A 14352-nucleotide genomic window follows, 5' to 3' on the forward strand; every position below is an offset into this window, starting at 1 on the left:
GGGGGGAGGGGGGCGGCGGGCAGGGGGAGGGGGGGGGGGGGGGGCGCAGGCTGGCGGCCCACAGCATGGCCAGCAGCCATGGGGGGGGGCAGCATGGCGGTCAGCAGCCGCAGCTGGAGGAGCAAGGGGAGGACCACGGGGGTGGCACGGCAGGGCCGGAGGAGCCATGGGGGGGAAGGGGCGGGGCGGCTGGAGGAGGAGCCAAGGGGGGGGCGTGGAGCGGTCAGAGGAGGAGCCAAGGGGGGGGGGCGCGGCGCCTTTTTTATGTTTGCTCCCCCTCCTCTTAGAAGCTGGCTACGCCACTGCTGCTCATCACTCCTTGTTCATACAGCCAAAGATCCCGTTATCTCTTTTTGATACACGTTGCACTGAGAGTTTATTTGGCACTGCATAAATGTCTCTAAAACAGCTATAAAAACTGCATGCATAGGAAAGGCATATTAGAAAAATATTTAATGTATTTTTAGCTGTTTCTGAATGCAATGGAGCAGCAGGAAATGAGGAAGAGGACTCAGCACCATGTGATCATCCTGCTGTTCATAAATCACCTGCACCATCAGTGATCTAATGACCATGGCTGTGAACTTCTGTAACTAGGTCTAATTTTTAATTTCCTTGAGAGTCCTCTTTGAAAGAAGACCGGGACACAATGCCCATCAAAATGATTGAGACTAGTCTGAATTTGCTGATTTGAGACTGCAGGCATCAATTTATTGCCTGTGGGGTTCTTGAATTTCCATGGAGGACCCTGATGGACTTGAATCTTTATTGTAACCCCTTCATCTTCTGCGCTTCAGGTTTCATGCCACATCCACCAGCAGAGGACAACTGGATGGGACTCCCACTTCAATTATTGCTCCTTAATCAACCAAAGGGGTTGCTATTGAGAGACACATTATAAAGCAATTCTTTCACTGTGCAGCAACAGAGTGTGTATCGGGCATGTTATGAGTCAGATCTAAGTGACCACTGTAATCTCAGCATGGCTTGATCTAGCCATTCCATCTCCTACCTTACCTTGTACAGGTAAATTCTGCTCTCAGGATTTTTCAGGTCCATCTCTAGATGGAATGTAGCATTCCCTTCCTTATTGACCTTGATGTGTTTGAGGTTTGTGACACTGTAGATATACTGTGAAGGACAGACACAAGCACATGGTATATGATAGTGCTGGCTTTGGTAGATCTGCCATTAGCTTGTCAAAATGGGGTGGAACCTACTCTACCCATCACTGTATCAGTGTAGCAAAAGAAACAGCACTAGCCCTCCACTTTTTGCAGCTTTAGGCAAGCTGGATAGTACCCAGCAGCCTCCTGGTCACTCATACACAAAACAAACATCATTGGTCCAATTTTCAAATATGGTTGCCGCTATTGGTTGACCTAATTCTACATTTGAGTGTGTAAATCAGCACTTAGGTGCACAAATATCCATCACAGACACCCAATACAAAATTCAGCACCCAGGTTTTAAAAAATGGGCTCCCTGGTACCAATTCCACCAATACCTTGCAAAGTGAAGTCCCCTGAAATTACAGGAGTTACACACAGGTCAGGCTGGAATTGAGCCTTCTTTGTTGTATTGCCACTAATGTTTTGCTGCCCTTGGGTAAAATGTTCAAAAGCATCTAAGTGACTTAGGAGCTTAAATCCCGTTTTCTAAAGTGATTTAGGCCCTGAGGAGCTTGTCTCATTGAAATCCAATGGTTTTCAAGGTTTGTCTTACCTGTTGTTGCTTGTCCTCTCTGTCCTTCTTCATCTGCTGAAGCTTCCTCAGCATCCCACAGAAGTCAACAATCCCATGCTTTAAACAGATTTTCTCATAATCCTTCCTATCGGCATTCAGCAGCAACTGCCAGACCTGTTCCATGTCAACTTCCTTCTTCTGTGTAGGTAGTGGAGTTCTAAGGAACAGTCACAGGAGGAAAAGCTGGGAGTTTAGATAGGCAACAGGGAGCACCTCTTTCCTCTTATAGAAGCATAGAATATCAGGGTTGGAAGGGACCTCAGAAGGTCATCTAATCCAACCCCCTGCTCAAAGCAGGACCAATCCCCAACTAAATGATCCCAGCCAGGGCTTTGTCAAGCCTAACCTTAAAAACCTCTAAAGAAGGAGATTACACCACCTCCCTAGGTAACCCATTCCAGTGCTTCACCACCCTCCTAGTGAAAAAGTTTTCCTAATATCCAACCTAAACCTCCCCCTCTGCAACTTGAGACCATTACTCCTTGTTCTGTCATCTGGTACCATGAGAACAGTCTAGATCCATCCTCTTTGGAACCCTCTTTCAGGTAGTTGAAAGCAGCTATCAAATCCCCCCCTCATTCTTCTCTTCTGCAGACTAAACAATCCCAGTTCCCTCAGCCTCTCCTCATAAGTCATGTACACCAGCCCCCTAATCATTTTTGTTGCCTTCCGCAACTTAATTTACCCCTCTTTCATTCTTCATCCCCACCCTTTCTGGAGGTCATATCCACCAGCAAATGAAGACTAGACTGGATGGGACTCTTTCTGAGACACATTGATGCTGCTCCTTAATTGGCCAGAGGTGTTACTGTTGAGATACATGCCACGTGTCTCTGTACCCTTTTTCAGCCATTTCCCCAATAAGTTCAGTGTGAGCTAAAATGCAGGAGCAGAAGAGACACAGATCCCTCAAGGCAAACTTTGTGATACAAGACAGTATCAGCAGCACAGCCCTGTAGATGCCTCCTACTGGAGAGCACTGGCACCTCAGCCCCAGAGCCAGTAGTAGAGCACTTTCCATGTGGTGACGCCAAGCAAGCAGAAGCAGGTAGTGTTGCCTGGATGGTCTGTGAAGGGTGGATAGTCACCCCTGCCACAAAGGCTAAACAAGCCTCTTTTATGACACTGGTCCTGCCCCGGGGCCACTCACCGCTTCCTTAACATTTTCCTGAAGTCCTGCAACTCTTTCTTCAGGTCTATAAGAAAAAGAAATGGTAGGATTTGAAAATGGAGTCACCCAACAGGACGTAACACAGAACCAAAAAGAGCTTTAGAAAAACAAAGGCCACCATGGAGCAAAGTGGCCACTGATTTGGGATCTCTCCACTAATAGGTGTCCAAATTGAGACATCTTAGGCCACTTCTGAAAATTTAGCTGAAAACGCACTATTGCAGCTAAATGGCAAGCTGTGTTTTAGATCCCTTTTAGCTTCCTCTAGTGCACCCTTTAGGTGACAGGCCTGTCTTCCTCTCACCTTTCCCACCGAGCAACCACGCTGGGACTGGATCTCTGGGTGGCAGCCCCCTTATTTCCCAACCACATTAACACAACAGGTCCAACTGGGCTTGGCACCTGCAAACCATTTTTTCCTCAGGGGCTTGTGAGTGACTCAGAAATGGCTTCTTCAAAATCAAAGCACTATTTATTCATCCAAAGGTACATAACAAGCAGAGAAAAGGGATAAAACAACAAAAGGCCTATACACCTGGGTCTTACCTAAACTTTATTCTTTTCTTGTAAGTTTTGGGTAAGTTCTACTCAGCTCAGACACCCCTTTTCCTGAGAAAGACAGACAGCTCCTGAAGCATTCTCTGTCTCTCTCCGTCAAAGATCCATCCCTAGCCTCTACTGCCTGCTCAATGCCCCTTCCTTCCTAGGCCAGGGACTTTAATAGTTTAATATCCCCTTTGATCCCAGATGTGGGCCTGAGAAAAATAAACCTTGCTAGCTGAGTTGGAGCCAGACAGGTGGACATTCTCTTATTATTAGCTTCCCCATTGTTTCTCTCTGATGGTACCTTTTCGTTGCCATTGTTCTATTTCTTGTTTGTTTCCCCTAACAGTCTCCTTTGATTCTGCTTCTTGCAGCCAGACTGGATAATATCAAGCAGGTTAACTGAAGTGCCTATGATATTCATAGAACATAATATAGATAGCTCTCTTATTCTTCACACTTATCCTCCTGAGGCTCAGTGGGGAATGGTTTTGTTGTTTTCTTGAAACTCACTGATGAGTTGGGAGAGGAGATAGAGCAAAGAAATAAAAGAAAAAAAATCATTAGGTAACACAGCCACCATAATAATAATACTAACAACAGACAACCCGCCAACCTTAAGCATATTCTCACCAGCAACCACACACTGCACCATAACAACTCTAACGCAGGAACCAACCCATGCAACAAACGTCGATGCCAACTCTGTCCACATATCTACACCAACAACACCATCACAGGACCTAACCAGATCAGCTACAACATCACCAGCTCATTGACCTGCACATCCACCAATGTTATATATGCCATCATGTGCCAGCAATGCCCCTCTGCTATGTACATTGGCCAAACTGGACAGTCACTATGCAAGAGGATAAATGGACACAAGTCAGATATCAGGAATGGCAATACACAAAAACCTGTAGGAGAACACTTCAACCTCCCTGGCCACACCATAGCAGATGTTAAGGTAGCCATCTTACAGCAAAAAAACTTCAGGACCAGACTCCAAAGAGAAACTGCTGAGCTCCAGTTCATTTGCAAATTTGACACCATCAGATCAGAATTAAACAAAGACTGTGAATGGCTTTCCAACTACAGAAGCAGTTTCTCCTCCCTTGGTGTTCACACCTCAACTGCTAGCAGAGCACCTCACCCTCCCTGATTGAGCTAACCTCGTTATCGCCATACTGATTTATACCTGCCTCTGGAAATTTCCATTACTTGCGTCTGATGAAGTGGGCATTCACCCACGAAAGCTTATGCTCCAGTACTTCTGTTAGTCTTAAAGGTGCCACAGGACCCGCTGTTGCTACTAACAAGCCTTAATACTTATACAAGTGTCTTCCATCCCAGGATCTCTAATCTGTGAAAGTCACAGGGAAATCCCAGCCTAGATTTATGTGTCATGGATTCCCAATAACTCCCAGTTATTAGTAAATATGTAGACTCATAGACTTTAAGGTCAGAAGGGACCATTATGATAGTCTAGTCTGACCTCCTGCACAACGCAGGCCACAGAATCTCACCCACCCATTTCTGTAACAAACCCCTGACCTATGTCTGAGCTATTGAAGTCCTCAACTTGTGGTTTAAAGACTTCAAGGTACAGAGAATCCTCCAGAAAGTGACCTGTACCCTATGCTGCAGAGGAAGGCGAAAAACCCCCAGGACCTCTGCCAATCTGCCCTGGAGGAAAATTCCTTCCCGACCCCAAATATGGCAATCAGCTAAACCCTTAGCATGTGGGCAAGACTCACCAGTCAGACACCCAGGAAAGAATTCTCTGTAGTAACTCAGATCCCACCCCATCTAACATCCCATCACAGGCCATTGGGCATATTTACCGCTAATAATCAAAGATCAATTAATTGCCAAAATTAGGCTATCCCATCATACCATCCCCTCCATAGACTTATCAAGCTTAGTCTTGAAGCCAGATATGTCTTTTGCCTCCACTGCTCCACTTGGAAGGCTATTCCAGAACTTCACTCCTTGGATGGTTAGAAACTTTTGTCTAGTTTCAAGTCTAAACTTCCTGATGGCCAGTTTATATCCATTTGTTCTTGTGCCCACATTGGTACTGAGCTTAATTAATTCCTTTCCCTCCCTGGTATTTATCCCTCTGATATATTTATAGAGAGCAATCATATCTCCTCTCAGCCTTCTTTTGGTTAGGCTAAACAAGCCAAGCTCTTTGAGTCTCCTTTCATAAGACAGGTTTTTCCATTCCTCAGATCATCCTAGTCATCCTTCTCTGTACCTGTTCCAGTTTGAATTCATCCTTCTTAAACATGGGAGACCAGAACTGCACACAATATTCCAGATGAGGTCTCACCAGTGCCTTGTATAATGGTACTAACACCTCCTTATCTCTACTGGAAATACCTCGCCTGATGCACCCCAAGACCGCATTAGCCTTTTTTCACAGCCATATCACATTGGTGGCTCATAGTCATCCTGTGATCAACCAATACTCCGAGGTCCTTCTCCTCCTCTGTTACTTCCAACGGATATGTCTCCAGTTTATAACAAAAATTCTTGTTATTAATCCTTAAATGCATGACCTTGCACTTTTTACTATTAAATTTCATCCTATTACTATTACTCCAGTTTACAAGGTCATCCAGATCTTCCTGTAGGATATCCCGGTCCCTCTCTGTATTGGCAATACCTCCCAGCTTCGTGTCATCCACAAACTTTATTAGCACATTCTCACTTTTTGTGCCAAGGTCAGTAATAAAAAGATTAAATAAGATTGGTCCCAAAACCAATCCCTGAGGAACTCCACTAGTAACCTCCCTCCAGCCTGACAGTTCACCTTTCAGTATGACCCGTTGTAGTCTCCCCTTTAACCAGTTCCTTATCCAGCTTTCAATTTTCATATTGATCCCCATCTAATTCCCCATGTGGAACTGTATCAAATGCATTACTGAAATCGAGGTAAATTAGATCCACTGCATTTCCTTTGTCTAAAAAATCTGTTACCTTCTCAAAGAAGGAGATCAGGTTGGTTTGGCACGATCTACCTTTTGTAAAACCATGTTGTATTTTGTCCCAATTACTATTGACCTCAATGTCCTTAACTACTTTCGCCTTCAAAATTTTTTCCAAGACCTTGCATACTACAGATGTCAAACTGACAGGCCTGTAGTTGCCCAGATCACTTTTTTCCCCCTTTCTTAAAAATAGGAACTATGTTAGCAATTCTCCAGTCATATGGTACAACTCCTGAGTTTACAGATTCATTAAAAATTCTTGCTAATGGGCTTGCAATTTCATGTTCCAGTTCCTTTAATTTGTATTATAGCAGTACCTAGACTGATCTCTCTATTGCAATCCAGTTGGATGAAGCAACAGATATATCAAAAGAAGCTAATGTAGTTGCTTATGTTTAGTACTCTCGTGAAATAGCAATATTGGAAGATTTTTTGTTCTGCAAGTGTATCTTAAACAACCTGCTAACTTCTCACTGCGTCAGACTCTGCACTGATTGAGCCCCTTCTATGCCTGGAGGAGGTAGAGCGGGCTTGAAAGCCAAAGTGTTTAAAATTGCTCCACATATATTGTGGACTCGTATGATACATTGCGAAGCCCTTGCAACTCAAAACGTGGATCAGCAACTTACTGATGTTCTGAGTTCTGCTATTAATATCATTAACTTTATCAAGACGCAGCCCACAAAGGTACATCTCTTTGCAGTGCTTTGTGCAGAAATGGGAGCAGAGTACAATACTTTGTTGTTTCACATGAAAGTCAGGTGACTATCCAGGGGGAACTACGAAACAAAGTTTAACTTTTTCTAGTGAATTTGAATTTCAGCAATGCAGAGACACTGCTTAGCTTATGCTTTTGGCTTACCTTGCTGATATTTTTGACAAACTGAATTCTCTAAATGTCTCATTGCAAGGGGCAGAGAGTACTATTTTTGACCTGCACAACAAGATATCGGCATTCAAAAGAAAGCTAGATCTCTGGGAAACAAAGATCAAAACTGGGTTAAGTGTTCCATTCCTGTTGTTAACTGACATTATTGACAAAACAGAATCTGAACTTTTGAGTGTTGTGGAGCCAATCAAGAATCACTTGACTTCTCTCAGAGCCAGTTTAGGGAAATGTACCCCGAATGACTGGATGATCCAACCTTTTGTAGCTGAGGCGGTGACCTTGTCCTCCTGAATGTCATTTGAGAGATGGAAGCTGATTAAACTTCACAGTGATAGGACACAGGACATTCAATTTAAAAAACAGCCTTTGGGGGATTTTTGGTTGAAAGTTGGCTCCAAATATCCAGCTTTGTCAAAGTGTGCAATCAAAGCTCTTTTGCCATTTTGTTTATCTTATTTGCGTGAGATTGGATTCTGGCTGTGCTAAAGACAAAGTACCATTTGACACTGGAAGTAGAGGACAACCACAGAGTGTTGGTTTCAAAAATCTCCCTACAAATTGATAAACTGTCCGCAGCGAAACAGGCACACTCTACGCATTAATTGGTAAGTATCTGTGTATTTGAAACTTAATGGGTGTAGGTAATTTTAATTAAAGTTGTGTTAAGGTATCCATTAGGCTATCTAGCATATTTTTCTAGGTGTCTATTTTGGTCTGGGTTGTAGGGGCACGACTAAAAATTGTAACTCAAAGGGGGCTCAGCTCAAAAGCTTTGAAAACCACTGTATTAATGTCACTTTCATCTTGTCAAGATGTAACGCTCCAGAAATACAGTGCACTCCTTTTGTAAGAATCACATCCGTCCCAGATGATTTGATTCTTGTAAGCGGTTGATTCTTACAAGCGGAGTATAGGTTAGTCTAGCAATGATGTTGTCCAGGTGGTTTTGATCACTATAAGTAGGTGATTTTTATAAACAGAGTGCACTGTAATTTAGACTTCTATAACTGCATGTCAAGAGCAAAAAGTGAGCTACCATGTATAATAAAGTACAGATTTATACCAAAAAATACCATAAAAGAACGACAAAGTTTCCAGGTCAAGATTTCAAAATTCAGGAAATGCTAATATTTAGGCTGAATGTGCAGTCTTAACTTGCATCCCCACCCTTTGGTGCATATGCACTGCAATAGTCTGTTGTAGACTATGCCATGAACATACAGTGCACTCTATGACTACATGACCACATAGTGCACCATTAGTGCAGCATGCTTGGTTCATTCCATGGGGTATGCACAGTGTGAGAGGAAGGGCTGCAATGTTTATTTTTAAATGACTCATTGGAACACAAGCGAAGAGGAAGGCTGCACGCAACTGACAGCTGCAAGGAAAAATGATTTATGTGCTCTCTGGAAATGTTTTTTTTTTTTAAACAGCTTTCTTTAAATAAATCCAGTTTATTTAAGTATATTTATGTCTGATACATTATTTTTATCCTCACTGTGCAGTTAATGCAGGGGTTCTCAAACTTCATTGCACCGTGACCCCCTTCAGACAACAGAAATTACTACATGACCCGGGTTGGGGGTGGGAGGGGGGAACCGAAGTCTGAGCCCCAGCATCCTAGGTGGCGGGCGGGGGGCAAAGCCCAAGAGCGTCATCCCTGGGCAGGGAGCCTATGGGCGGTGGGTGAGCCACAAGCTCAGGGAGGCTAGTCCCCAGCTCAGCCCACCTCTCCTGCCTGAGGCCCCACCTCTCCCTACCTCTTCCCCTGCTGAAGCCCAGAGGCCCCTCACCCCCCACGGCTGCCAGCCCTCCAGCTCCAGAGTGCCAAGTCCTCTTCCTGGAAGAGGAGCAGCCTGCTTGGGCTGGGGCCAACTAGCAGCAAGCAGGAGGGGGGCCTCAGGGTGAAGCATGGGCAGGGCTACGCGGGGCTGTTTGGGGAGGCACAGCCTTCCCCTGCCTATGCTACCCTATGCCCATGAGGGGGCCTGTAACCTGAGCCCCACCACCCAGGGATGAAGCCAAAGCCAGAGCCCCCGGTGGTGGAGCTCGGGCTTCGGCTTCGGCCCTGGGCCCCAGCCAGTCTAACGTCAGCCCTGGTGACCCCATTAAAACAGGGTCATGACCCACTTTGGACTCCCGACCCACAGTTTGAGAACCGCTGAGTTAATGCAATGCTATCTTGCTCACTGGACCCTCGACTTGTCAGGAACAGATCTCAAATCTTTGTGTGTGCAGGGCCGGCTCTAACTTTTTTGCTGCCCCAAGCAGCAAAAAAAAGTGCCGCCCTGCTGAGCCCTCCCCCCCCCCCCCCCCCCCCGGCACCCCGTCCCCAGAGGGCCCCCCCCCCCCCCCCACGGAATGCCGCGCCGCGCTGCCCCCCGCCATCCCAAGATTGGCCGCCCCTTACCAGGGGCTGCCCCAAGCATGTGCTTGGTTGCCTGGTGCCTGGAGCCGGCCCTGTGTGTGTGTGTGTGTGTGTGTGTGAGCATCTGTGCACACATGTAATTGCTGCTCTCTGTGGTCCTAAGACTGCACAATACTCATCTGAGTGTTAAAGAATATACACACAGGCAAGGAGACACACTGTGAAAACTCATAGCCTCAGAGTGCACAGCAGGTGTGGTGACCAAAGTATCAAATGAAAGGAAGATTATTCATTAACAGGTTGAGAAATCACATATTTGTGAAGAAATGTCACTTCAATTAACTCCCGGATAGCTAGATATGGTAATAGGCACATTTGAAAATTTTACCCAAGTGAGTTAAGTACCCCACTGAAAGTCAGAGGGATTGAGGCTTTTAAACCAGGTGATTTTGAAAACTCTTTCTTGGATGGATTTTTCAAAGGGCACAGCACCAAGCAGCTCCCATTGTAACACTAATGGCAAAGTGCTGAGCCCTTTTGAGAATCTGGCCATATTTGTCTAACGCCCTGGCTGTTCCTGATGGCTCTCCATGGGGGAAAATCCTCAGCTATGGTAAATCTGCACAGTGCCATTGCCCTCTATGGAGCTACAGTGACATCCATCTGCTGAGGACCTGGCCCTTGGATTCTAGAGTAAGAATCTCGCCCTGCTTAGCAATTTCTTTATTGACCAAGCTTTTTCCAAAAAGAACAAGAGAAACAGATGGAAATGTTTATAGAGTCTGTTGCCTGGATAAAGGAGGACAGTAGTTGGCTACAGTAGAAGGGGAGCTGATTTTCTGTGAAGAGATGAAGTACTAGAGTAACCAACGCATTCTCTTTCAGTGAGCACTTTGGAGAAACCTAGAAGAAAAGATTCCACAATATTTAACATGACTTTTTTTTCTTGGAAGAATTAAACTGATGTATTTCTTGCTCCATTCTAGGAACACCCACAGTGCAGCCCCGGGAGTCCTAGAGTGCAGCCTGCGATCATCCTTGTCTTTTCCTTCTCAGATTTATACCCTCAATTCAGTTGCCCTGCTGCTATCGGCTCCTACTCAAGTGGCCTCTGCAGTGTTGGGGTTCCAGAGCACTGAGACGTTAAAGCAACATTAACTTCTGCTTCATTTGTTGGCATTTGTTTTTGCTGCTGAAAAGGGAAATGTGCCATGTAGAGTGGATATTCCCTGCCATCTGCTCACACCTCCATCTTAAAGAGGAACTGTGCTCTGATCTATGGAATGATGGTGAATATATAGTGGTAAGAGACTATGCAGTCTGGTGGTATTTCCATTGTGTGAGACCATCATCTATGTGCAAAATATTATTTAGATCTATGAACTCACACACACAGAAAGGGTGACCAGATGTCCCGATATTATTGGGACTGTCCTAATATTAGGGGCTTTGTCTTATATATGAAATTACTACACTCACCCCTGATAAGTGTCCTGATTTTGCACACTTGCTATCTGGTCACCCTACACACACAGTGAGCTATAAACTGTTACAGAAGTGCTCTATAAAAGACAGATGTTTATACAGCTATAAATAGCTAATAGATAATGTGCCAGTAGAGAGTTCTGACAATTAGATAGCAATGATCATGGGACTAATAAAACTTACTGTGTTGCTGTGCACAGCAAATGGCTTCTAACAAGCAGCAACTTATATGCAACTCTTAACATAAGCAAGGACCAGCTCCCAGAGCATGAAACTTGAAAAGTGAGCTGGAAGAAATTGTTCTCTGATGAACAGTGCATGCACACCCCAGCCCGAAAGAGGGGTGCCAGGGAGTATGCTGACACCGCCATTAAGTCCACTTGTCCGTCTCTGACCTTGCCACCCCGGAGCCTAGGACCAGAGAAAGGATAATAGCCTGGTGCCCAGGACAGCGTGGCCTAGCGGCTAGAGTAAATAGTGCTGCCCTTCGATACAGGACAGCATGGCCTAGCGGCCAGAGTCAATAGAGCTGCCAAAAAGAACGGCGAACCGCGGCCACTGGGAGCTGCGCGGGGGCCGTGCCTGCGGACATCAATGTAAACAAAATGTCTCGCGTCCCACCAGCGGATTACTCTGATTGGCCACATCCCGAAAGTTGCCGACCCCTGCCCTATATTCAGGAGACAGCACAGCTCCGCTATCAGTTTAGAGCACATGTTAGTGCCCTGATCAGTCAGGATTTCCTTGGGTATCCCAACCTTAGCAAAGACCTTCACCAATTCGGTGGCGATAGTGGGTGCCGGGGCCAATCGGAGAGGGACAGCTTCAAGGTATCGAGTTGAGTAATCAACGATTACTAGAATAAATTGATTCTGTCTGACTTCTTTCCAGGCGCCCAACAAGGTCCATTTTGATACATTTGAAGGGCATGCTGACCACCGGAAGGGGCATAAGAGCTGCTCGGGGTACCCCTTTTGGTCCGGACCACTGGCATTCCAGACAAGAAGCACAATAGTACCAGACTTCTTGGTGGATGCTGGGCCAAAAGAAACGATGGGCTACTCTCTGGAGAGTCTTTTCCTGCCCCAGATGGCCTGCCCAGGGTGTCACGTAGGCTAAATGCAGGAGGCTCCGGCGTAATCTTCGAGGGACCAACAGCTGATGGAGAGGTTCTAGTTTTTTGCAGTTCCTGTATCACCCGTTACAAGCGGTCCTGCCGGATCTCGAGCTGCAGCCCCTGCGGGGATCTCGGCGTTACATCTCTTCCATGTCTGGGGCCGTGGCCTGCTCATTGGCTCTATTCAAGGTTGGGTCTTCTCTCTGCTCTTGCACGAAATCCACATCTCGTTCCAGCTCTGCCTGAGTGTCCTCCATGGTGTGGTCCGTATCGGATCTGGCATTGGCAGACGGCTTACTGGGGGAAGATCCTTCCCTAGGGTCGACTTCTGGTCAGCGGCAGAGTAGTTCCCTCCTTGCGGCCTTGGCCTCCTCAACTCATGGGGCTGACTGTTTGTATTTCTGAAGGATCTCCTTGAATTCAAGCCAGTCCCGCCCCAGCACTACGGGGTAGGCTAGCCTGGGGGCCACACCTACATGGTGGACTTCCTCCCAGTGGTAGATCTTGATCCTCACCTTGGTGGTGGGATAAGGGTGGATGTTACCATAGATCCGTTGCAGATGCAGCTGCATCCCAGAGAGTTTAAGGCTGGGAACTAACCCCTCCTACATGAGTGTCTGGCTAATCCGGAGTCAACTAGGGTGCTCACGTGGATCCTTTTCTACCAGGAGATTATCTTGGCCCCGTTTCCATGCCCTTTGGCCAGTGACCCAGACTTGGCCATAGTTACAATCCATATAAGGGCACTCCCGCTGAAAGTTCCTCTCTTGACCACATTCCCAGCAGCGGTCTTGGGTCTCTGTGGGCCCAGTGTCTTCCTGTGGTGGGCCTCCTCCCTCTTATGGGTGCCCTTCACTCCTAGCCTGGGTTCAGCTGGCTTGTCGTTGGGGTTTGGGACTGGAGGGATTGGCCAGTGGTGGTTGGGATAGGCATTGGGGTTCTCGCGGCTCCATCCTCTGTGGGTTCCCTCCTGCTGGCCCTTCTCTCCTTCTTGGGCTCCCAGACCTCTGGAGTTGGGGCTTGGTCCCATTAGCCACCATTAGGCCCACGGCTTCCACCAGCATCACCGGTCGGTGGTGGTGTACCCATTCCTTCCCTCCTGCCGGCAGTATCTGCATGAATTGTTCTAGGGCCACTGCCTCCACCACCTGGGGCCCAGTTAAGTTCTCCAGGTTCAACCATCTCCAACAATAGCCCTGCACCCACTGGGCCTCAGCCCATGGTCGAGCTCCAGGGGAGTACCGTTCTTTGTGCAGCCACTGGCGGTAGATCTCCGGGATAATGCCAGTGTGATCCAATATTGTAGCTTTCACTCGGGGATACTCCAGGGCTTTGTGAGGATTGAGGCTGTGGTAGGTGGTCTGCACCTGGCCAGTTAAATAGATGGCCAATAAGGTGGCCCAGTGCTCTGGGGGCAATGGGCAGACATAGCGACCTGTTCAATGGTAACTAGAAACACCTCGGGATCATCCCCTGGCCCCATCTTGGTGAGATCTATAGACAGTTCCGCCAGGGCATCCTCCAGCCCTATCCCTGTGGGGACGGGCCCTGATGGTCCAACCAGGTGTAATAGCATTGCCACTTGCTGGACCAGGCGCTCCTGTTGGATCTGGTGCTGGGCAGCCAACTCTCGAAGCAGCTGCTGTTGTTGCTCCTGATGCTGGGTCATCTGGAGCTGGTGTTGACTGGCTATCTGCTGCACCAGCTGTGCCTACCGTTGCTGCTGCTGGGCCGCCGGCTGCTGCTGACTTTCCAGCATCCACTTCAGGAGCGTCTCAGTATCCATTTCTGACTGGTGTGGGAATCTCGCAGTCTAGTTCCCTTCTTATGGCCCTCTCAGCCAGTCCCAGTCATTGCTCACATTTCCACCATGTGTGGCAAAGTATGAACACCCCAGCCTGAAAGAAGAGTACCAAAGGGTACGCAGACACTGCCGGTAAGTCTCTTGCCATCCCGGGGTCTAAGGACCAGTGAAAAGTTAATAGCCCTGGTGCTCAGGGCGGCATGGCCTAGCAGCTACAGTTAATAGTG

At 47.0% G+C, this 14352-nt stretch overlaps 1 protein-coding gene across 3 annotated transcripts; it reads right to left on the reverse strand.

Moving 5' to 3' along the window:
• Nucleotides 1–250: 250 nt before the first annotated feature.
• LOC117870725 (immunoglobulin-like and fibronectin type III domain-containing protein 1) lies at nucleotides 251–4039 on the reverse strand. Of its 3 annotated transcripts, none has more exons than XM_034758033.1 (5): nucleotides 3925–4039; nucleotides 2897–2942; nucleotides 1726–1903; nucleotides 1018–1131; nucleotides 251–418 (listed from the first exon to the last, which is right to left on the reverse strand). In XM_034758033.1, exons 1-5 carry the CDS (start codon nucleotides 4022–4024, stop codon nucleotides 410–412), a joined length of 447 nt encoding a protein of 148 aa, XP_034613924.1. In that variant the 5' UTR covers nucleotides 4025–4039; the 3' UTR covers nucleotides 251–409. The 3 variants fall into 3 exon arrangements, with proteins under 3 accessions (XP_034613924.1, XP_034613932.1, XP_034613918.1); XM_034758041.1 differs by lacking the exon at nucleotides 251–418 and adding an exon at nucleotides 632–859; XM_034758027.1 differs by lacking the exon at nucleotides 251–418 and adding an exon at nucleotides 632–880.
• Nucleotides 4040–14352: the final 10313 nt, after the last annotated feature.

This window comes from Trachemys scripta, chromosome 1 (genome assembly GCF_013100865.1).
Source record: "Trachemys scripta elegans isolate TJP31775 chromosome 1, CAS_Tse_1.0, whole genome shotgun sequence".
In the NCBI taxonomy this organism is placed as follows: Eukaryota; Metazoa; Chordata; order Testudines; family Emydidae; genus Trachemys; species Trachemys scripta.

Bases quoted from the DNA above. Each gene is read 5' to 3' on its own strand.
- LOC117870725 (XM_034758027.1), bottom strand. From the start codon at position 4,024: ATGATTTTTTTTCTTTTATTTCTTTGCTCTATCTCCTCTCCCAACTCA. The intron at 2,943-3,924 runs ATAAGTGTGAAG...TTTTTCTTATAG, and splicing joins CCCCACTGAGCCTCAGGAGG to ACCTGAAGAAAGAGTTGCAG. The intron at 1,132-1,725 runs GTAAGACAAACC...TGTCCTTCACAG, and splicing joins GAGAGGACAAGCAACAACAG to TATATCTACAGTGTCACAAA.